General features: G+C 40.6%; 1 protein-coding gene and 1 non-coding gene across 2 annotated transcripts in view; both read left to right on the top strand.

Annotated features, from left to right (window-relative positions):
• The window catches only part of LOC114235362 (hepatitis A virus cellular receptor 1 homolog), a 79,636-nt gene that overhangs the window by 11,306 nt on the left and 43,203 nt on the right, over positions 1 to 25,127 (top strand). The window contains exon 4 of the mRNA XM_054716750.1: positions 24,921 to 24,942. Coding sequence (XP_054572725.1) covers positions 24,921 to 24,942 — 22 coding nt within the window. The remainder of the gene's footprint in view (positions 1 to 24,920; positions 24,943 to 25,127) is intronic.
• Positions 15,488 to 15,637, top strand: LOC114235385 (small nucleolar RNA SNORA57). Its single transcript, XR_003621591.1, has one exon. It is a non-coding gene; the product is annotated as a small nucleolar RNA SNORA57 (small nucleolar RNA).

Here is a 25,127-nt window from a genome sequence, read left to right as displayed (position 1 = left end):
AAAGGTTATATGGGCAAATAATGTTAAGCATTGTCTACTTGGTTTCCCAAATAGGATGAGATTAACATGGTTTATACATTTTTCCCCAAACTACAGTGTTTTTCTTTTAAATTCAAGACAACATAACATGCAGGAAGAAGCTGATGTATGTTGCACATTGATGTTTTTTCTTCTCCCTCTCTCTCTCTAAAAATCAATAAACTATTCTTTTAAATAAATAAATAAATAAATAAATAAATAAATTAATTAATTAATTAAGCAAGCAAGCTCGAGTGGCTGCAGCAAAGTGAGTGAGGAGTTTTGGAAAGAGATTAGCTGGAGACCTGGGCACTTTCTCTCACAGGGGCTGGATGCAAAGGGCCCTATGAACACATGTTTGAGAAGGCTCCCACTCTTAGGAAACAAAACACTTTTCATGTAAAGGGTTAAACGGTCTATGCACCACCAAATTATACTTTCATTTGTTAACGTGCTATCTGGAAGTAAAGAGATAATTTATCTTTTGCTCTCCTCCTAATCAGAGGCTTTGGTCAGTTGGTTTTGGACAGCTTTGAGCAGTCTGGAGATACACATCCTCCCAAGACTGTCTCTTTGACTCTTGATTTCATCAGTTTTTCTGAGGCAATAGGAAAAAAGTCATGGCTTCATCTAGAGAAAATGTGATGGTAGCCATCAAAATGTAAGGTGGTGCCTTATGGGCCTTGACTACTAGATGTCAGCGTGGAGTATGTGGGACTTAGAATACCTGGGAATCTAATTGAAGTTCCCTTAGGGACGTTGGAGCTGACTTCAGAGTGTGGTGGCTATTGGTGTCTTTCCCCAATGTCCGCTGAGCCCTTTGTCACCCTAGCCTACAGTGTACTAGTAATTTAAACAAAAAGATAGATACAGAGACAGTAAAGCATCAAACAGACTTTCAAAGTACAGGGGGAAAGTTTGGGAAAGGTGGGGGAGTTATGAAATCAAACGAAGGACTTGTATGCATGCATATAAGCATAAACAATGGACGCAAAACTCTGGGGGGGGGGAGGGCATGTGTGGGTGTGGGGTGGGGGGGTAATAGTAAGATATGTACACATATAATACCTCAATAAAAATATAAATAAATAAATAAAAATAAAAAACCAAGATCTGCCCTGCTGGTGTGGCTCGCTGGTTGAGCGTTGACCTATGAAGCAGGAGGTCATCGTTCTATTCCTGGTCAGGGCACAAGCCTGAGATGTGAGCTTGATCCCCAGTGTGGGGCATGCAGGAGGCAGCTGATCAATGATTCTTATTTATATTTCTCTCTCTCTCCCCGCCCCTCTCCCCGCCCCCCTCTGAAATCAATAAAATATATTTAAAAAATAACATAAAACCAAGATCTGATTGTGTTCCATGTTAGCTGAAAATCCCCCCACTGCTTCCCAGTGGGTAAGAGACCCTAGTCCATAGTAAGCTCCTCACCACTTCTCCCTTGCCTGCTTCATGCAACCCCTCCCCGCTGTACTCTAGTGGAGAGAAACTCCTCAAATGCCCACTCTCACTCTGAAGCTCAACCCATCTTTGGGGAAAGCTTGTCTCCTGTATTTTCACTGGGCATATATTTAAGGTTCAGCCTAAATGTCACCTCTTAAGCCCTGCTGGATCTCATCCCTATAGTCAGAATTAATCTTCTTTTGTGAACACCTCTGTGGAGCCTTTTTTAGCCACTGGACGAATATGCCAGGCATGGTGCTATTGCCTAGCTTGGGTCATTCTGCATGAGGCCAGGGCCCTACCTAGCATGTGGGGCACATCTGGGTGAATTACAGAGACACCCCCCTTCCTTTTTCTGGTTGGCACAGCCTCTGAGCCAGGACAAAGGCTTGTCAAATGGAATCTGTCCAAACTATAAGCATAATTAGTGACTGTAGTGACCCTATAACTTAGTGCTTTGTATTAAGATGTGTGGGTTGAGGACGCTTTGTATATTGAGCTGTTTGAGGGAAGTGTATGCAGTTTCTCAGCACCCAGCTTATACATAGTAGGTGCTTAGTACATACCTGTGAAAATTGGAGAAAAAATCGAAATAATATTTCCTAGAACCTCCCTGTGTGTGCTGGGGAAGAGGAGGCGGATAAGAGCTAAGTGTCTTTAAAACTTTTTATGAGATAGAAACCACTCTTGTCTGGAGTCTGCATGCACCTCAAGGACTCTCTGAGACCCGTGCTTTGCAACCTTGGCTGTCCATTAGAATCACCTGGAAAGCGTGGCTGACTATGCATGTCCAGACCAAGTCAATCAGAATCTCAGCTGTGGGGCCAGAAAGAGTTTCCCCCCGCCCCAACGTGATTTCAATGTGTAGCTGAGGCTGAGAACCACTGACCTGGAAGGACTTGGCAAGGGAAGGTGAGAACTTGTGTTCTTGTTCTGTGTGAGGAGAGCTCTGGGAAAGCATAAAAGATACAGACTAAAACAGAATATCAACAGCGGGCCGGGACAGGTGGGCAGACGCTGGGTGATAGCAGATCTTTCCTGTGTCTGGCTGGCATGGCAACAGCATTATATTGGTGGCAGCCCTGGGAATGAAAAAATGGACGCTGCCACGTGTTCGAAAGCTTCTCAGGAAGCCAGCCCGCAGCTGTCTAGCTGACTGTCCCGGGCTTCCTAAGAACTAACGTTTTCTTCCACAAGTTGTAAAAGTAAGCAAAGCAGAAAGTCCCGTTGGCCTGTGAGGGTTTGCTCTAAGGTAACCTTCTTTGTTTTATACTGTGGACTGCTGAGATGGGGGTTGCTCTGTCTGGTAAATGCTGAATCTGCTGAGCCTAAAAAAGCACTTAGAGGATGACTGATACATTTTTCAATGAACTTAATTTTTTAGAGCAGTTTAAAGCTCACAAACAAAATTGAGTAGAAAATACAGATTTTCCCAAGTAACTCAGCATATTCACCGTTAACACCTTTCCCAAGTGGGGTAAATTTGGTACACTTGTGAATCTATTCTAAGAAAACATTGTTTATATATTTATTGATTGATTGATTTAGGATGAAGAGCCACTTTATTTATTTTAATTTTTGGTTTATTTTCTTTATTTTTTATTTTTCAACTACTGTTTACCTTTGATATTATCTTGTGCTGGTTTCAGGTGTACAGCATAGTGGTTAGACAATCATGTATTTTAAAAAGTGTTCCCCCAGCCCTAATCAGTTTGGCTCAGTGGATAGAGTATAGACCTTCGGACTGATGGGTCCTGGGTTCCATTCCAGTCAAGGGCATGTACCTTGGTTGCGGGCACATTCCCCAGTAGGGGGTGTGTGCAGGAGGCGGCTGATCGATGTTTCTCTCTCATTGATGTTTCTAACTCTCTATCCCTCTCCCTTCCTCTCTGTAAAAAATCAATAAAATATATTTTTTAAAAAATAAAAATAATAAAAAGTGTCCCCCCAATACCTACCTGGCTTTTACCTGGTTATTGCAATATTATTGACTGTATTTTCATATATGCTATACTTTACATCCACATGACTATTTTATAACTACCAATTTGTGATTTATTTTTTTTCTTTTAACCAATTTGTACTTCTTAATCCCTTCATCTCTTTCATCCAGTTCACCACTCTCTTCTGCCTCTGGTAACCACCTCTTTGCTTCCATGAGTCTCTCTTTGCTTCCATGTCTGTTTTGACTTTGTTTGTTCGTTTATTTTGGATAACTCTTTTTTTAGATAATCAGGGACTTTTACTGGTATATGAACTGTAAGAATTAGGTGCAATTGGATAGTGCAAGATGTATATACAAGGAGGGGCATCGCGTAATGTTTGCAGTAATTTTTTTAAAGGCCAGAAGCCATTGCAGGACTGCACGCATTTCTAGAACTCTTCCTGGCAGCAAGAAAGGACTTATTCGAGAGAGTACAGTAAACTCAGCCCAGTCAGGGACAGGAAGTTGGCAGAATGACCCTAGCAAATGCCCAGCGAGAGTCCTGGCCAGAATGTTAGCTGAAATTTTGTCCTTTTTTAGCAGCTTTATTGGGAGATAATTCACATACCACATGCTGTTTCATAAATATGAGCCCTGAACCCATGGTTAATTGACTCTTCCTTACATTTGAATATGGGCATTTGCTGGTTGTTATTAGTTTTATGGGCAGACATATCAAGGGCAAATATCAAGTTCATGAAACATGGTTTATAGTGGAACAATCTAGAGCTTAGGGACTTGTGTTCTCATTTGAAATTACCGATCCTGTGCCTCTGGGCTTCTCAGGTCCCAGTCTCCCTGTCTATAAAATGAAGAGGTTGACTATGATCTCTTGAGTAACTGCTAGCTCTGTGATGCTCTGCAAGTGCTCATGCTGAAAAAGCTGGGGGTTTATATTAAATGCATTTGATGGCATAAAGGTGGGTGACAGAGAAATGCAGGAAGGAAAGACAGAAGAAGACCATGGGTTTTGAGAACTCCAGACTGTGATCTCACTTGCCTTTTGTAAAGAACCCTTGGCTTCTAAGTTTCTAAGATAAAAGTCACTCTCCCAAGGCTGAGACTGTTTGGGCTGAGATGTTAGCTCAGTGATGGAGAGTGTGGCGGTAATTCAATATTTTCCATCAAATGATGCCTGAAGCCCCTGAGGTAGGTGGGGAGGGGATACCTTATGTATATGAGATGAAATAGAATATTGAGGTCCCCTTAATTCCACCCACAGGAGGGGAGAAAGAGCATTGGTGACAAGACTGTGTCTTCCCTAAGTGGAAGAGTTTAAAAGTTCAGATCAAAGTCAGAATATTAACACAAATTCCTCCTTTGGTAAGTTTTATAAATGAAGAGACTGAGATCCAGCAAGGTTGTATGATGTAGGCCAATTTGTGGTAGAACAAGGTTAAGAATTAGGCTTGCGGTGGAGTGGAAAGGGCCCATAAATGTGAGGTAACGAACATGCTATTCATTATGGTATTCTCTAGCTCCTAGTCCAGTGTCTGACCCATAGTAGGTGCTTCATAAACAATGGTCATCACTGACCAATTGACTGACTTTGTGAATGAATGCATGTGTTTCTACCTTGTGTGGTAACCAGCTGGACTAACACACGATTCATTGCAAGCAGAGGAAGTGGAACAAAATAAATAAATTGTGATGTATATATGATGCAAACAGTATTACTAACTAAACAATGATATGAAATGTCTCTAATTCATAATATTAATTGGAAAAGAAAGAGAAGAACAATGTGCATAGTAGATTTCTTTTTTTCTGTTTGTGTAACAGGGTATTTGCCTACACAGATGCTTCTTAATGTATAGACTCTGGGAAGCAGAGACAGGAAGTGGGAAAGAGTTGAGAATATACTTTCCATACATATTTATATGGTTTCATTGTGTATTTATATTATTTAACAGGTAATTAATTTTAAACCTCAAAATAGCCAAAAATTAGCTTCTTAATTCAGGCAAGGGTTTTTATTCATTGTGTGCCTGGTGCTTTAAGAAAAAAGGAGATAAAGAGGGAATGTTGCTAGCATAATTGACCTTCATTGATGAACTGATAACTAGCCCATATAGCTGAACTGTTTTCATTTTCTGACTATTTCCATCAGCCCTGCCCTCCATTGTTCACAGGACTGGGCCACAAGTCTCTCCTAGCACATTGGTTCTCAAAGTGAGGTTCCACACCAGCCATGTCAGCAATTCCAGGGAATTTGTTAGAAATACAAATTTTTAGGCCCCACCCCAGACTGAGTAAATCAGGAATTCTAGTAGATGAGCCCACACATCTGTAACTTTTAAAATTATATATTATAAAATTATATATATATATATATATATATATATACTTTCAGAGAGAAAGGAAGAGGGGGAGAGAGAGAGAAACATCAACGATGAGTAAGAATCATTGATTGACTGCCTTCTGCACACTCCCTACTGGGCATGTGCTCTGACCCTGAATCGAACTAATCGAACTATGACCTACTGGTTAATAGGATGAAGCTCAACCACTGAGCCATGCTGGTCTGGCCACACATCTGTGTTTTAACCAGAATTCCCAGTGGTTAAAATGCCCCTCAAGTCTGAGAGTCATTGCCTTAGTGGATCCTCCTTTAAACTGGAGAGCAGCAGTGGTTTCTTTACTCTGCAAGCATTACTTGCACTTTTCCTGAAGTGGACTAATCTCACTCATCGCCTACACCTTGCTCTCCTTTTCTCTTTGTCCAGGGTCTTTGCAAGGGTCATGCACAATCGGAGTGGGTCATAATGCTTATTTGCCCTGCCACTACTCTCCAACCACCTCTGAGAACCTCTTGCCTGAGTATTTGAATGTCAGAGTATGATGCTCAGAACTGAAGGAAGGGACTTGAGCTATCAAAGATCCAGCAGATACCAGCTAAGGGGGATGTCCACAGAGGAGATGTGTCCTTGACCATAGAGAATGTGACAGTGGGACTTATTGCTGCTGTATCCAATTCTCAGGCCTAATGAATGATAAAAAATCAAACCTGAAGTTACACATCAAACCAGGTGAGTGTACTTTGCATATTTTCTTTATGAGTAATCCCCTGCAGATCATGTTAAATATACTAATTGTTCTCACATCTGTCCTTCCCAATGACAACCCTGGTGGTTGGCCCCTAAGATTTACTGGTCCACAAGCAATGCCCAGCCACATTTAATTCCTTCATCTATATGGAAACTTAGGGATAGGATCTATATAATGGCAGGAAAGGCCTAGATCAGTGGTTGGACCCTGACTGCTCATCAGATTCATGTGGGGGGCTTTTTAACATGATAAATATTGAGCCCGACCCACAAACCTGAGAAACCAGTGTCTCTGGAGATAGAGCCTGAGCACTGGGAGTTTACGAAGTCTTCCCCAGGTGCTTCTCTCCCGCCTGCAGCCAGGATTGAGACCCACTGAACTGTGGGTGTGCGCGGGGGGTGCATGTGCTTGCATGTTTTAAGGTTTAGGGAGCATGTGCTTGTGGCTGATGGAGCTGAATTCAACTCCAGTTCTGCCACTTACTAGCTATGTAATATTGCACCAGTTATTTAAACTGTGTGACCTTCTCCGGTATGAAATATGATAGTGCCCATCATATTGGCCATTAGAAGGATTTTAGGAGATGTATTGTGAAAAGCATTTAGTGTGTGGCTATTAGTTCCATTATTAACTATTAGACTGTGACATTGATGACAGTTCTTAAAATGTGTAATGAACATTTTAAAAGTGTGATATACTCTCAAGGAAGGTGTCCAGGTTTGAAGGTGAGCATGTGTTTCTCTTTATTTATTTCCCTTTGGATTCCTTGAAACAAGCTCTCTGCTCTCAGGGAAGCCTCCTTCTTACATTGCTTTCTGACACTAGCCAAGGTCACCCCTGCTTGGACTTCATGGAGAGCCTTCTCTACAGCCTTTCCAAGGATGTTCACCCCCGAGGAACTTGGGTCAGGTAAGGTTACATGGGCGCGGGAGGAAGCCTTTAGGTGGTTTCTGAGTTCAGAGGATTTCAAATGAATGGAATTAGGAAAAAGTGAGGAAATGGCTTAAGAATTGATACATGGATGTTTCTGTACATGAGATAGAGTCTGACGTAAAAAAATAAAGAAAAGGAAGGTGGTTGAGATAAACCTGTGCTGGGAAAAATGAGCCCTGGGTTAGGATTCTTTTTTTTTTTTTTTAATGTTTTATTGATTTTTTTACAGAGAGGAAGAGAAAGGGATAGAGAGTTAGAAACATCAATGAGAGAGAAACATCAATCAGCTGCTTCCTGCATACCTCCTACTGGGGATGTGCCCGTAAGCAAGGTACATGCCCTTGACCAGAATTGAACCTGGGTTTCAGTCCACAGGCCGACACTCTATCCACTGAGCCAAACTGGTTAGGGCTAGGATTCTTGATTAGTCACAAACTAGTCCAGGGCCAGTGAACAAGGCCAATGACATAGCAGTGTTTTTTGTGCATTGATCACATGAATGTTATCTATGGGTTGATAAGGAGCAATGATAACACTATCTTTTTAAGTTCTGCCAAGGCCTGGATATTAGGGACCATTTTAGTATGTGTAAAGTGTTTGAAGGGAGGGTATGAGGACTTGAAAGAGTCTGACATTTTGTACACACTCTGTCTCTCTCTCTCTCTCTCTCTCTCTCTCACCCCAAAATTATAGATACTTATAGAAACAGATGAGGAAGTTGTTTTTGACTTGTAATCTCTTTCCTAGCAGTTGCTCAAGAAAATCTTACAACCAAGGTGACAAGTTTTAAGTCAAGGCATCAAAGCCATATATTGGCATTCAGTAATGCCCAGCAATCCTATATCTTTCTAGTGTGCTCTGAGATGAACATCCAAACCTCATTGCCATTCAAGTCTTCCTCATTTCTCCCTCAATTTGAAATATCAAAGGCCTGTTCCATCTGCTTTGCTGCAGTCAAGACTTTGTTGACTCTCCTTTCCTCCCTCTCTCTAGACTTATCTCATGCTTTCTATTTATGCTATTTTCACTGGTATAAAAACATGTTCTAGTTTATACATTCCTCTCCAGCTACGACCATTGCTCTGCTCTCCTTCCCAGCCATATTTCTCAGAAGAGTTGTTCCTATTTGTCACTCACCCCCATACTTGTCAACCTACCATATAGCTTCTACCCTAAAGCATCAAGGAAATACTTTACCCGAGCTCACCAATGACCTCCCATTTGCTAATGCAATAGACACCTCAGTCTTCATTTTAATCAATCTTTGAGCAATAATTAAGTTGATTCTCATTCTGGAAAGTCTTCCTTCTCTTGCCTTCTGAAACACCACTCTCATACTTCATTGGCCATCCATTTCCAGTCATTTTTATTACCTATTCTGTGTGACTTTTAAATGTTGAGAATCCTCAGGACTGGCCATGTTCCTCTTTCTATACTTCTACATGAAGACCTATTATTTCCATAGACTTAAATGCCATCCTTAGTATTGTTATAGGTTAGTAAGAAGCTTGAAAAAATCCAGGACAGGAGAACTTTGGAAACTGAAATGAGAAAAATAAACAAGGTCAAACAGTTTAGCAGCCTGCAGCCAGCTTGTAAATAGCAATCCCTTATCTTCCCCCAACCAAGGACACTTGATAGCAAATGGTTAATGTCTCCAAAGAATGCAGGAGAGAAGGAGGAAGTGGGAGAGAAGGAGAATTTTAATGCATCCACTCCCAACCAGAGTATACATAGCTTAGATCAACCTGAAACCAACAAAAAGACAGTAAAGAGGAGGGAGCAGGAGGGAGGGTGCAGTCATATGTCATGCCACTGTTTAAATAGAGAATCCAGCAGTTTTGGAATGTAATTGTCAGGTGCTTCTCATATAGTCTGTGAAAGCCATAGCAAAGTAAGGGAGAGAGATCTTCAGAGTTAACCTGTACCAGGACATGCAGTAGAGGAATTTAAAAATCTATAGACAGAAAAGTACATAAGGCAAAAACCAACAACAACTGCTCCTAACCCACACCACACTCATTCCTAGGATAGGCCAAGAAAGCCCATCTGCATGTTCTGAAGGATGGAAGATCTGCTTGCCTTGCTTCTTTAAGAAATGTGCATGCTTTACTTTATTAATGAATTGGCTTTCTCACAACACAATCATCTGGAGTCACTGGTTTGCATTCATCCATGTCAGAAGACAAGAATTGAGGTGGTGACAGCCTTCTCCCTCTAACTCAAGTGTCTGTGAGAGGTGCCTGTAATAATATCTCTAACTGTCAGAGTGTTTGCCAACTGATACTTCCACTTAGATGTCCCTCTCATCTAACATGTTCAGGGGAACCCTAGATTCTATATTATACCTTCCCAGAATGCAACCTCTCTCTTCCTGGCCCTTCCCATCACCATATCCATCTGGTTTCTTAAGCCAGAAAGCAAGGAGCCATCCTTGAATCCTCTCTTTCCTCCCCGCTACCACACAATTCAAGATCAGTTTCTACAGTCTTTCTCCAAAATATATCTAAAATCTAGTCATTATTCTGAGTGTCTATTAGTTACCACCTTACTCTGAGGCACCATCATCTTTACTTGTCTCCTCACTATTTTATCCCTCCTTTTAATCCACATTTCTCATAGCAGCCTGAGTAATCCTCTTCAGCCCAATCACATTGTATTTCTGCACATTGCCATTTCTTGCAGGTCTTAGAATAGAATTTAACCCCTTGATTGTGACTTAAATGGTCCCTTAGGATCTAGCTCTAGCTGACCTCTCAGACCTTATCTTGGGCCACTCTCTTTTTTTTTAAAATTTAATATATTTTTTTGATTTTTTATAGAGAGGAAGGGGAAGGGATAGAGAATTAGAAACATTGATGAGAGAGAAACATCGGTCAACTGCCTCCTGCACAGCTCCTACTGGGGATGTCCCTGCAACCAAGGTACATGCCCTTGCCCGGAATAGAACCTGGGACCTTTCAGTCCCCAGCTGATGCTCTATCCACTGAGCCAAACTGGTTAGGCTTGGGTCACTATCTTATTCCAGACATCTTTTCAATTTCTGGCACTCACCTTGATCTTTATCAGGGGTTCTCTCAGCCTGGAATGCTCCTTCTGGCTGTTCATGTGGCTGACTTTTTTCAGCATTGACTTTAAAGGTCACCTTTTCTGAGAGTGCTTTCCTGACCCCCATCTCTGTTAGTAGTTTTAATACATTATTGGTATCCTTTATATCACATCACAATTAGAAATTATTATTATGACTATTTTTAATTAATTTGTTATTTACCTTTGTAAAAGGGCTCCCTTAGTAAAACAAAAGCTTCATAAAGTCAGGTCTCATAATTCACCTATTATGTCCTTGGTACTTAGCATACCACCTAGCAGACACACAGTAGGTGTTCCATGTGTTTGTAAAATATGAAAAATGCATCTTGATTACTTTCTAGCATAGTTCATGTAAAACCAAGGAACACATTGGTAGTTTGATTTAATTTAATATATAAGGGGAGACTAGATTTCCTTAAATAGTCCTTGCCTCCAGTCAGCCCATTTTATATCTTATATCTTTTTTTAATGAAAGTATTTTTAATTTACTTTTTTGAAACTTAAAAAAATTATTTTATGAGTTTATTTGAGCCAACTGATAATATATGCCAGGGAGCAAAATCTCTAATACTCCCTTCTTACCTGGGAGATTCTCAGAGGAAAGAGAAGTTACATAATTCCAGGTAAGAATATTCAAGGATGGGGTAGGGGAAAGTGAGAATCTTGGAGGTTTCTACACTAAAATGGCTTTGATGTTTTTATTTTAAATCTTATTTTTTTAAATATATGTTTATTGATTCAGAGAGGAAGAGAGAGGGGGAGAGAGATAGAAATATCAATGATAAGAGAGAATCATTGATTGCCTGCCTCCTATACACCTCACACAGGGGATCGAGCCCACAACCCGGCCATGTGCCCTTGACTGGAATTGAACCCAGGACCCTTCAGTTCACAAGCCGAAGCACTAGCTACTGATCCAAATTGGCTAGGGCTGGCTTCGATCTTTGATCTTAGAAGTCCTGCCCTGGGACTCTGGGATCTAATCTTATGCTTTCTTTTCGCTTTTGGCCTGGAGGTATGAAATGCAAACATGCTGCTCTGTTTACTTCTTGATCCCACTAGCTTCCTTAGTCCCAATGTTAAGGTATAGAAGTCATCTCCCCATGACAGGAAGTGCTTATTTATTTCTATATTAATGGGCCTTTTCAGTCAACTGACTCTTCAATTGATGGAGTATCTACTACATCCAGGCTCTGGGTGGGCCCCATAGGTAAACAAGAAATGAAGAATCTACTCTCAGGGCTTTTATAGTCCAGTCCAGGTGTTCTTAACTCATTAGAATCACTTATACAGTCTGTTGTCATCACCAGAGCAGATACACCTGATTCTTTACAGATAAACTCTAAGCATAGGTATTTTTATAAAGCTTCCCAAGTGATTCTAATGTCTAAATAGGTTTGAGGACTACTGGTCCTTTATATTGCAGTGTTAGTGTCCATTCCTGATTATATGCACATAGGTACGTACAGACACATGCATCCACCCCAATGCCATTTACATATAGCGTACATAACTTTCACTTCATTTTAGCAATGTTTGTTATATTGGTAGAATGTAGTATATTTTAAGAAAAAGAAGACTCTACCTATTGAATACTATATAAACTAATAATAATTTTAGACTAAGTATATTCATGAAGACAAAAGAGTCTACAGTAAATAGTCAGAAGTCAAAAAGATCAAGTAAAATATTTGTCAATGATTTAGATTTTCTCTGTCACTATTCTTTCTTAGAACTGAAACCTGCAATGTGATAACATTCATAGGTAACATTTATATGCATTAATCTATTGTTTTGTGACATCATTTGGTTAATGTCCATTTCTACCTATAAAGATAAACTCCATAAAAAACAAGGAACTTGTCTGCCACATTAACAGTTGTATCCTGCCTGGCTGGCGCTGCTCAGTGGTCGAGTATCAACCTATGAACCAGGAGGTCACGGTTCAATTCTCAGTCAGGGCACATGCCTGATTGAGGACTCGATCCCCATTGTGGGCCTTGCAGGAGGCAGCCAATCAATGATTCTCTCTCATCATTGATATTTCTATCTCTCTCTCTCTCCCTCTTACTTCCTCTCTGACATAAAACATATATATATGTATATATGTATATATGTATACATGTATATATGTATATGTATATATATATAACTGTATATATATATATATATATATATATATATACGCAATTATATCTGCTGCCACACCACCTGATACTTAGTAGGCACTTAATAAATATTTTATTATGAATGAATAAATATTCTTACAGCAGCCTGGAAAGATAGAGTAATAATTATTCCCATTTTACAAATGAGGATCCTGAGACAAGTTTTTCTAGTATAGTAACCTTCATGGGATGTGTGTTTTATTTCCTGCTGTGTCTCTTGCTACATGAAACAGTGTGTAACACATTAAATAGTCCCTCAGTAAATGAAATAACAAAACCCAAGATTATATGGCTGGTTAGTGACAGAGACAGATTTCAAACTCAAATATGATTGGATACATAACATATTTATTTATGTTTTGTTTTTTAAAATTGTTCTAGACTACAGAACAATTGAACTAATAGTACAAGGAACAATAGTATCCTTCGCCAAGATGTGTAATTTAACATTTTACTATGTCTCCTTTATCTAGTTCTCTATTCATACACACTTTTTAAAAATGATGTTTCAGATATCTTGACATGTCACTAAACTTTAATCTATACCTCCTAAGAATAAAGATATTCTCTTAGATCAGACAATGATATAATTATATCTAAGAAAATTAAGAGTAATTCAGATTTGCTCAGTGTTCCTCACATTATTCTATTTTTCTCCACTAGTCAAGACCCAGTCAAGCATCATGTACTGCTATGCCATCAGACCCAGATTCTTTTTAAAAAAATCCTTACCAGAGAATATGTTTTTATTGATTTTAGAGAGAGAGGAAGGGAGAAGGAGAGAGAGAGAGAGAAAGAGAGAGAGAGAGAGAGAGAGAGAGAGAGAGAGAGAGAGAGAGAGAGAGAGAAACACAAGTTGGTTATGCCCCCAGGGAGTCAACCTGCAACCTGGGTATGTGCCCTGAATGGGAATGGAACCCACAGCCCTTAGGTGCATGGGATGACACTCCAACCAATTAGCCACACTAGCCAGGCCCCAGCTTTCTTTTTGAGTTTATATTGTCTTCTTCAAAAACTGTCAGATGTGTCAGCTGGTTGACCTTAAGATTCTGCCTGCAGCTACCCAGCATTCTTTTTCCATTTTCTGAAGGTAATTAGCTCACAAAAACGATTGAACCATGACCTACCCAGTACTCAGACTTGTTACTCCCTTATCTCTGCATTCCAGCCAACAGGTTAGTCAACTCAGAGACTGCTAATCAGGGCATTAGAACTCAAATGAGCTTCTCTGTGGAGTAGGAATTCTTAATGTGGAGTCTCCTGAATTCCAGGAATTTCAGTCCCATGATGTGTCCAAGAAGCTCCTGAAAAGGGGGGATGGAGGGAATTACATGCTGAGATGTATGCATGCCTTTTTTTGGTACAGAAAGTCTACAGGGGCCACTGATTTTCTAAGAGAAGGGTGACTCATAAAAGATGAAGAAACTACTGGAGTAGACTAGATGGCCTTGAAAGTTTCCTTTGAGTCTTAACGTTTAAACTTCTTTGAATGAAGACTCTCCTACAGATACCAACTTACACTCTCCTTCTCCAGCGAAGAAGCCGGCCAAGCAAGCCATGGTGTGGCAGTAGCTCCTGGGGAAAGAAGGAAGTGCACTCATGTATGTTGTCAAGTTCTGGCTGGGGTGAATTCAGAGGGAAATGTCTCTGACCAACTTCTCCATTCAGGAGAGAACCTGGGCCATGTTTTCCATAGAAGAAGAAGCAGTGACTGGGATGCCTATTCCATTTCCTGGTGGAAGGAAGACGAAGGGCTGCAGCAATCTGTACTTATCAGCCTCAGATCCCTTGGTGGAAAGACAGTGGTCTCTAAGCTTCCATTCCAAGACTGTGGAGACTAGCTCTGCCTTCCTTATTTGTTGTTTCTGTGTGAGACATAAGACAAATTTACTAAACATCTTTGGAGTGAAAACATTAAATACGCAGAAAGGTAGCTTTCTGGAAAGCCCTTCCATTGAAGTACTCAGACAGAACTTTGTCACCTCACTTCTTAGAGAATTCACAGTCTCCAAGCTCCATCTGTGCTCTTATATAGGCAAAAGTGGCTGTTGTTTCTGCATCATCTCCAATGTCAGGCTCTTGGAAGTCTGTTCCTCCCTTGTCCATTTCCCCCTTTCTGTGGAGCCCTCCCCAGCACATAGGGAATCAATCAACAACATGCACCTGTCACTGTCTGAAAACTGCCCCTCCCTAGGTGATGACCAACCTGCTGCTGAGCTGCCTGCCATGGATGTTAGATGCCTGGAGGGAGGGGTCTTCAGAAGACACTTAGAACACATCAGTGGTTTTCCTCCAAAGGACATTCTTACCCCACAGAAATATTTAAAAAAGGGTATGTATACCTGGGTGATCATTACAATGATATTTGCAAAAACTTCTTTCCACTGATAGGGGAATAGTTGATTATTGTGATCAATCAGCACACTGAGGCAGGTAAGATGTATTCAAGGTAATTTCATCTTTGAGTTGTTTTGCTAATTTAACAATTATTTATTAGTGCTTACTATATGCCAGGTAATCTGATGCTGAGACCAGAGAGAGAGACCAAATAGACATATCCCTTACATCATAGAACTTCTAGTCTGACAGGCAGGAGAAGTGATTCCATCCATTCATTCTGTGAACATTTATGGCATCTGCTTTGTCAGGTGCTATTTTAGTCCCTTTGAATAGAACAGCGAGGAAGCAGGTGAAACCTATGTCACTTGTCAGAGGGGAATGCTTTATTGATAAGTTAAAAAATGTTCTAGAATAGTATATATAAGTGATAGAAATTTTTTCTTTACCTTAAAAAGGTCTGGGAGACCCTCCTCTTCTTGATAAGAGCTTGCACATGGTCCTGGTCCTGGTCCCAGAAATACATGGAGGCAGAGGGAAGGGGCTCTGCCCTGGTATCAGGTCTTTGGTGCCCATGGTTTCCAGTCCCCTGGTTCTATCCTCAAGTGAAGGGACATGGATTTAAAAAAATCTGGAAGAATGTACCCAAATGAATATGTTTATCCCACAGGAGTAAATGCTCAAGATGTAGACTTTTCCTTTTTCCTTTTAGGTGCTTGTGTAGGTATTAGATGATCTCTGTTTTCTTTTGTAATTAAAAGGCAAGATTTAAGCATTATAGCAGGGTTTTCCTGTCTGCCCTTCACTTCATAGAAAGAAAGGAAGGCCGCTCTGTCTGTGGCATAGCCACTTTGCCAAACTGCTTCACTAATAAACTCTCCTTCACTTAAAAAGAAAGAAAGATATGAAGCCTGGGACAGGTTAAGTAAGTTAAAGGTCAGGCCGGCAGTGAACCTGAGTGGGATCCACTTTCCATCAATTTCTTGGAATGAGACAGATGGCAGAAAGAAGAACGAAAAGCTACTACCAGTGCCCTGGAGATGACAAGTGGTAACTTAATCAGAGTAATAATATTGAATATATGATCTGTTTATAGAAGTGCTTTAGGGTTTTTTCTCTCCCAGAGCTCTGCCTAAGAGACTCACCAGCTGTGAAAAGGAGGGCCCCTTTATCATTTGAGACTGAAAAAGTAAGGTCTTACTATTTATCTGTCTATTCCTTTTTCTAGGTTTGAAATTCTGGAAGCAGAAATTCCAAGTGGTTCCTCATTTGTACTTCCCTTTATGGTGCTGCACCATGTGTTATTTTTATAAACTGAAGGCAGGGCCCTGCCACAGCAAAAAGATCCAGGCTAACTTTATTGTGAGTGGTGGAGGATTGATCCTGCATAATCTGCAAGGTGTGCTGCAATTGACTTCCGGTGTCCCTTAAGCTTGTTCCCATTGAAATTTAAATTTTCTTTTATTTTTTCTGGGAAAGTTTTATCAAAGCTAAAAATTATTTGGTGCATACTCTATGCTTGCTATCAGATACTTTCACATGTACCTTTTCCATTTTTAAAACATATATATTTTTATTGATTTCAGAGAGGAAGGGAGAGGGAGAGAAAGATAGAAATATCAATGATGAGAGAGAATCATTGATTGGCTGCCTCCTGCATGCCACCCCCCTGGGGATCCAGCCAGCAACTAGGGCATTTGCCCTTGACCAGAATCAAACCAGGGACCCTTCTACCTACAGGCCTATGCTCCATCCACAGGCCTATGCTGTATCCACTGATTAGGCCTCCTTTAATATGTAAAAGCAACCATGTGAGGTATTTTGCAGTTAATAAAACAACATAATAAAAACCAATTTCATTTTCATTTACATTTAAAAATCAAACTAAACCACATTACTTTGTCTCCAGATTTCTATTGAGAAAGTGTGGATCCTTCTAGAGATAAGCTGAGATGCCCTAAAGCTGTAATTTTTAAGATTTTCCACCAACCTTTTCTGGGACTCAGTTGGGAAGTGGGTAAAGGACAGTTGCACCATTAGGGTGAAAAGTTCTCAAGCTTAAGGAAGGCTCAGATTTGGGCCGATTTTCTCTGGAATCTGGGCAAAGAGCAGTATGAGTCAGAAATGTTAGTTCCAGGCTTCAGGATCCTCTGTAGTACCTTGACTGAAACTATTAAGGGCATTCCAAGTTACTCATTTACTCACAGTAATTATTTTTCTTCTTAGTTTTTGCTGAAATTCCTTCTGCTTATGGTGTGACTCCCTTTTCCCAGAGAAAGCAGTGAGCTTGCTTATTTATTTATTTATTTATTTATTTATTTATTTATTTTATTTTTTAATATACTTTATTGATTTTTTACAGACAGGGAGAGGGATAGAGAGTTAGAAACATCAATGATAGAAAAACATGGATCAGCTGCCTCCTGCACACCCACTACTGGGGATGTGCCCACAACCAAGGTACATGCCCTTGACAGGAATCAAACCTGGGGCTCTTCAGTCCTCAGGCCAATGCTCTATCCACTGAGCCAAACCGGTTAGGGCTGAGCTTTTTTAAAAAACCTTTTTAATTATTTAAACTATTCATGTATGGTGGTGGTCATGGAACTTGCTTAAATATGCGTATTACCTTAGCTGGTTTGGCTCAGTGGATAGAACATCACCCCTTGGACTAAAGCGTGGGCTCAATTCTGGGTCAAGAGCATATACCTCAGTTGCAGGCTAGATCCCATCCCCAGATAGATGGGGCACATGTGGGAGGCAACCAATCAATGTGTCGCTCTCATATTGATGTTTTTCTCTCTCTGTCTCTCCTCCTCCATTCCAAGCTCTCTAAAAAAACAAACAACAAAAACAACACACACACACACACACACACAAAACAATCAGTGGAAAAATAACCTGAGATGAGGATTAACCAAAAAATAGAAATAAAGATACCAACAAATAATAAGTTAAAAAAACACAAATATGCTTATTTTATTTATGGATGGGTCACCTTTAGAAAACATTTTACAATAGTTTACATAATAATAAATAGCAAATCTTGCAAAATGCCAATGTTATTAAGTATCTTTGACCCAATCATCTTTTCTAAAATGGATGTGGAGGAAATGTCTTACAATCATGTGATCATGCACACTGGTTGTGAGTGAAAGTATTCACCCAAAAACAAATATGTGATGTTGTCAGTGTTTCTAAGAAGACAACACCCATTGTTTTGGTTTTAGGAAGGAAAAGTCATGGTACTATCATGATATCTTTGAAAAACGTTCTGCTGTGCACAGGTACTGCCCCGTGGCTGTGTGAGGAGCATAGCTCCCATCCAGTTTTCTGACATTTTTATCATACACAAGTTCAAAACCTCGAGTGTCCATGGACATGCTATTAACATCGGAAGGATTTTTATCAATTATATTGGGGCACAGTATAGCCCTAATCCTCCCCCCCCCCTTTTTTTTTAATCCTTACTGAAGGATATTTTTCTTCCCATTGATTTTTAGGGAGAGTGGAAGGGGTGGAGGAAAGGAGAGAGAGAGGGGAAAGAGAGACACTTCAATGTGAGATAGACACATTGACTCGTTGCCTCCCCCGACATACACTGACCAGACCAGGTCTGAAATGGAACCTGCAATTCAGGTATGTGCCCTTGACTAGGAATTGAATCCGAGACCCTTCAGTGTGCAGGCCAATGCTCTAACTACGGAGCCATATCAGCCAGGGATCTACTTTATTTTTTATTAAAGGTAGTAACTTGTTTTCCTAAACTTTTGAGGGTAAAGACTATAGGTTTGCTTCCCCCCTAGCTCCCTTCCCATAGGATGTTCCATTGCTTAGCAAGAGGTGTCCAGTGTATATTTGGTGAAATAATGTTTGTTGAGTAACAAGAATAGTTGAGTAGGAGTAGGCATACTAGGCATTCTCTTCTGTGTTGGCTCCACAGTGTGTCTTCTGTGGCTCCCATCTTCTAGTCCTCTTTTTGGTCCTCAGTTTATTCATTAGAAGTTGAGGAGTTGGCTCCGGTAGTTTGAGAACCCTTTCATATATAAACAGTCTCAAAATTTGCGTGGTCTTTCAGCTCCAGAGTCTGACCTAAAGTCAAGCTCTGTGCTGAATCTTAAAGACAGCCTAGCAGAGAACAAATGTTTTCCAGTCCACTAATATCTCTTTATAATCGATTGAAGTTAGGAAGTGGATACATTCACCAAGAAGGTTGTGGCATACTGGAGAAATTTGACTTTCAAAGATAGTCAAATTTCCCAATGGTCTGATGTCAAGGTGTGGCAAAAAGATAAAGAATGGAATGCTGGAAGAAAGTTGTCTTTATCTATAAAAACTCTTAGGGGAAGTATTGGTGACAAACCATCAGAGGAGCTGGAAACCTCCTAACTTACCTGTAAGTACAATCCTCTGGAAATTTATGCTGAAGAGAAAATCAGAACTTTGTTGCTTGAACTTTCTGAGTATTATATGGCATACTATGACAACAATGATTGAGCCAATAGAAGGTAGGGAAAATTCCAGGGGAGGGCGCAGAGGAATCAAGGTGGCCAAGTAGTAAATCCTGAACTCACCTCTTTCTAGGAACGTGTGGAAATTGTTGCACAAAGGTCACTGAGAACCACCCGAAGACCAGCTGAATAGAAGTCTTCCTCTAAGGTTATAAAGAAGGAGCCACGCTGACACAGGTAAGTGTGAATATGTGGTCTGGGCAGGTCCCACACTCCCTGTGTGGTGATGAATGAATGGGAGGGCTTCACAGGTTCCCCCTAAAGAGCCAGAGGTCTGAACCCCACTTCAGGCTCCATAGCACAGGGCACCTGTGCCGAGAGTTCCTGTAACATCAGCTTTGGGCACCAGTGGGGATTATGTCTGGGATGGAGGAAGGGTTATGGGAGACCTAGCACTGTACTCGGAGGGTTCACGTGAACTCCTCTCTAAGCTCCAACACAGAGGCAGCAGTTCTAGAAGTGCCTGGGACATGAGGGGAGGAACTCAATGGACTAACTTAAGGCCAAAGGCTAGAGGGGCAGGGATTGGTAGGAACTCTCTCAGGGGACAGAACCTCTGCTGGATGCTACTGTTCCTTGTTGAGTTCTCCCATCCAGCTGGCCCTGAGCAGGCAAGCACAAAATCTCTCTCTCTCTCCATTTACATAGCCTACACTGTCTTCCCTGCTCTGGCTTTTCCCTGAGACCCTGCCCCATCCAATGAGCTCACCTTGCTGGACCCTCTTCCAGCAGCTCCAGGCCCTTCACAGGAGCCCACACAGTCTCTCTGAAAAGCACTCATGTTCTACAGGAGTGATGGCCTGCTTCTGGCATGCCCTGCAATCTCTCCCAAATACCCTTCAATTCAGCACAAGCAGCAACCTAGGCATCTGTCAGTAGATGAATGGATAAAGAACACAAGTTACATATGTACAAAGGAATATTACTCAGCCATAAAAAGAATGAAATCTTGCCTTTCGTGACAAAATGGACCTAGAAGATAGTATGCTAAGTGACAAAAGGCAGACAGAGAAAGAAAAAGACCATCAGTTTTCAGTTACATGTGGAATGTAAAAACAAGGACAAAGAAAACTAAATGGAAACAGAGAACAAATTGATAGGTACCTGATTTGGGGTGGGGGAGGTGGAGAGTGTAAAAGATGAAGGGAATGAAAAAGTACAACCTGCCAGTTATAAAATAAGTAATAGGGAAGTAAAGTACAGCAGAGGGAATATGGTCAATAATATTGAATTATTATGTATGGTGTCACATGGGTCCTAGACTTATCGTGGGGATAACTTTGTAAGGTCTGTATGTCTAGTCACTCTATTGTACACCTGAAACAAATATCATCTTTTATGTCAATTATAATTTAAAAATCAATTTAAAAAATTGGGAAAATTCACAAAACTAGAGTTCCTTGAATTTCTTGGCAGATAGAGTCTCATTTAAATGGATTCATGTCTTATCCATCTGTTGTTTAAGCTTCTCCTGGGCAACACCAGTGAGGAGGACCTGCATGTTTAGGCTTACTTGGAGGCTGTGACTTTAGAGCTGACACATCCCTTTGCTCAGCCTCTCTTCATCTGTGAAGTGGGGATTATATAATATGGTAATGGAAACGAACATGTGTGTATGGAGCATACACAATAGCCATGTGTGGCTATTTTTTTTTCTTTTAAAATTTATTTTATTGCCATGTGTGGCTATTTAAATTAAAATTAATTTATTTAAATTTTTATAAGTTGTAAATTGAGCCAAATTGACAACAGATGCTGGGGAGACAGATCTCAAATGCTCCTAATTTTAAATTAATTAAAATAAAATTAAATGAAAAAAATTAACTTCTTCATTTGTACTAACCACATTTTTGTTGTTAATCCTCACCCAAGGATCTTTTTCCATTGATTTTTAGGGAGAGTGAAAGAGAGAGGGAAATACAGAGAGAAACATCAATGAGAGAGAATCACACCAATTGGTTGCCTTCTGACTGAGCCTACAACCAAGGTTGCAAAGCCTTTAATAAAATGGAACTGGGACCCTTTGGTCTGCAGGCTGATGCTCTATCCACTGTCAAACCACATTTTAAGTGCTTGCCCAAACCCATTAGAATAACCCCATCATCACAGAACATTCTGAGATAAACACATACCCCCCACCACACACACACACACACACACTTGCATGCATGAACTGCACACACCATAGGAAAGGAGTTAACAAATTCAGTATAGAAAACAAAACAGAGTGATAAGGAATGTCTGAGGTGACATTTAAGCAGAGAACAGAATGAAAAGGAGAAATCTGGAAACGGTGAGCTAAAGGAATGGGGATCTAGGCAGAGACACCACCAGCAAGAAGGTAGTAATGTAGGGATGCATTTGAAAGAACCACGAATCGATGGAGCCCCATGGGCAGGGGAGAGATAGTAGAAAAATCTGAGAGTTGGGCAGAGGGCAGATCACTGGGTCTTTGCATCTAGGTTAGGAGTTAGGATTTTTTATTTTTTTCTGAAAGAGCCATGGGAGGTTTGTAAGTGAGGGAGTGACATGTTCTAGTTATATTTGCCATTTATATCATTCTGCACAACTATATCATTCTGCAATGTTTACTAGTTAAATGTTTACTTTACCTGCGTCTCTATCTGATTGTACAATCCTGGACTTTTTTATCCTTAGTATATTTGTCAGCCTCAATGTAATAGTAAAAACTGTGTAAGAGTTGAATTAAATTAGAAAATCCTTATCACTGACCTACTGGGCATTGGCAGAGTCCCAGAGTATAACAACAATAACAAAAATGTTTTAATTTTATTATATTGATATCGAGAGAGGAAGGGGGAGAGAAAAGAGAGAGAAAGAAACATCGATGTGAAAGAGAACATCAATCAGTTGCCTCCTGCACACACACCTCAACTGGTGATCAAACCTGCAACCTGAATACCTCCTGTCCTGGAATAGAACCCTCCACCTTTTGGCACACAGGTTGACGCTCCAAACAACTGAGCCACATGGGCCAGGGTTGGTCATAAAATCCTTTGCCTCCCAAATAAATAAGGCATGACCTATTTGTATGTGAAGCATTTCAGAATATGCCTCCTAACCTTTGGTGGTGGTTGAAGTAGGGTCAATAGTGTCCACTGTAAGTATATAAAGACAAAGCATAAAGGGAAAGTGAGTATCTAGGCTCACTAAACCTTTCCAAACTCCAGCTTCCTCCTCTAAGAATGGGTTAATAACTGCACCTGCCTAAGGGTGAAAGTAAAATGCACAGAGCCCGTGACACAGTAATTCTCCAGAAATGGTGGCTGTAGTATTCATGCATATTTAGGTTTAGTTTTGAGTTCACCCAAAGGCTTTTGTTCATTTCAACAATCCTTTAAGGGAGATAGAACAAGTATTTTTGGCCCCATTGAAGGAATGAGGAAATCAAGGCTTGGCTCAACTTAGTAACTCACAGAGCTACCAGCTTCCTAAGTGGCAGAGCTGGGATCTGAACCCAAGTGTGGAGAAAACTCTTTCTTGATGTGACCGCTATCTCTCCCATGAGCTGGACTTGGGCTGGATCAGAGGTTGCTTTCCACAACTCCCTGTTGGAGACTGTCTGATGACAATTGTTCATCCTAACATAAGTCAGCACCCCTTCCTTGCTTGCTCCTATGTGCTGGTCCCTGGTATAGGCTCATTGTTCTGACCTGGTTAAGCATTCTAAAATTAGAATAGATTTTATTAAGTGGATTTATTATTCAAATTTATTTAAATTTTTTGTTATTGATTTGAGGGAGAGAGATATAGATAGATAGATAGATAGATAGATAGAGATAGATAGATAGATAGATTTTTGAGAGAAACATCAATTTGTTGTTCAACTTATTTACGCATTCATTGGTTGATTCTTATATGAAACCCACAACCTTGGTTTATCAGGATGACGCTCTAACCAACTGAGCTATCTGGCCAGGGCTAATCTGGTGGGCTTAAAATACCAAAGGTACATGGATACAACCAGTTGGTGTGGCTCAGTGGTTGAGTGTTGATCTATGAAACAGGAGTTCTCGCTTCTACTCCAGGTCAGGGCACATGCCTGGGTTGTGGGATCAATCTCCAATAGGGGGTAAGCAGCAGACAATCAATTATTCTCTCTCATCATTGATTTTTCTATTTTTCTTTTTCTCTCCCTTCCTTCTGAAATCAATAAAAATATATATATTTAAAAAGTAAACTAAAAGAAAATCAGGATTTTGTTCTTTGTGTTAAAAGAAAGTAAAGGTGTAGAAAACAAAGGACACAGTAATAGGCCCTAAACTTGCCATGGATGAAGGAGTTATGATAATGAGGGCACCAAGCCCTTTATCCCTGGAACAGGAACCATTTAGTAGACTCTACAATGGGATTTTCCACCAGGATAGGTCTTCACATCCCTGGATGGAGAGGAACTATTTAGTCTTTGGTCAGACCCTGTTATTCTAATGCCCTTGGTTCCCATCCATGGAGACATGTTATACATGGATGATATATGCACCATCAAAAGAAGAAAGAATGGATCATCTTCTGGCATATTCCCCTTCCCATTCCCTTACTCCAGAGAGCACAACTTCCTATTGGACAACATGTGGTTTACACAGCCTGGCTAGGCTGCAAGTGTAATTCTCAAAGAAGGAAAAGATCTCCCAATTCAAGTCCCTACCAAATACTTGTCTTTCTGACCTTAGAATTCTGCTATTCTTGTGGCGTCCACTTATAGGGAGTGTGTGTGTGTGGGAGGAGTATTCAGTATCCAAACTGAACGCTGTGTTTTTATACCCAATGCACCCACTAATATTTATTTTTCTTAGTAGAAGACCTACTAACCTACAAGCTTAGGACCTCTGGGAGCATGATGAAAAACATTGTTATTAATACTTGGACTGCTTCTTTTAATTTGTCTCTTTTTTTTTGTACGTGTCTGTACTGAGAACTGTGTCTTCAATGCAGTCAATTAGCAATAATTGAGCTACCTTCCTGCCACTGAAGTCCCTGCTGACCTGTAGGTCACCTTTCAGAAGGGAGGTGGCATCGGAGTGTAAGAGCGGTGATGAGGGGTTGAGTGTGAGGAGAGACTGTTCCACAACATGACTTCTGTTTGTCCCACAAGCTAGTTCAGGCCAGAATGGAGGCTGCTTTCCACAACCCTCCCCCCGCTTTGATTGTCTGATCATAATCAATATTCATTCTGACGTTAATCGGTGCACTTTCTTTGCCTCCTGCCATGCACCAGTTCTTGGAGCAGGCCTTTGTCCTTTCCTTGCCAAGCATGTAAAGTAATTTCCAATACCTGGTAGCATTCATGAACTAGAATCTATGACTGTACCTTTACTCTATATAATTATCTGTGCCCTGCTAACAAGTGTGGGCTTCCATTTTGTCTTGCAGTCACCAGAGAAGTGGCTTGCATGTGAGTTTTTTTTAACTGTTACTTGCCAGATTGGAGTGGCCTGCTTCTTTTGTCAGTCTCTGTCCCCCATTTATGAAGGTAGAATTTCAGTTTTGGAGTTTTTCTCTGAGTCTGTGTCTATGAGCACCAGGCCTGGTCCACATTTTGCTTTCTGAAATGTTCTCCTGACATCATTCAATAAAATG

The sequence above is a fragment of the Eptesicus fuscus genome, chromosome 6 (assembly GCF_027574615.1).
Source record: "Eptesicus fuscus isolate TK198812 chromosome 6, DD_ASM_mEF_20220401, whole genome shotgun sequence".
Taxonomy (NCBI): domain Eukaryota; kingdom Metazoa; phylum Chordata; class Mammalia; order Chiroptera; family Vespertilionidae; genus Eptesicus; species Eptesicus fuscus.
Note: the sequence above shows the minus strand (reverse complement) of the source record. Positions and strands in the feature narration are given on the sequence as shown.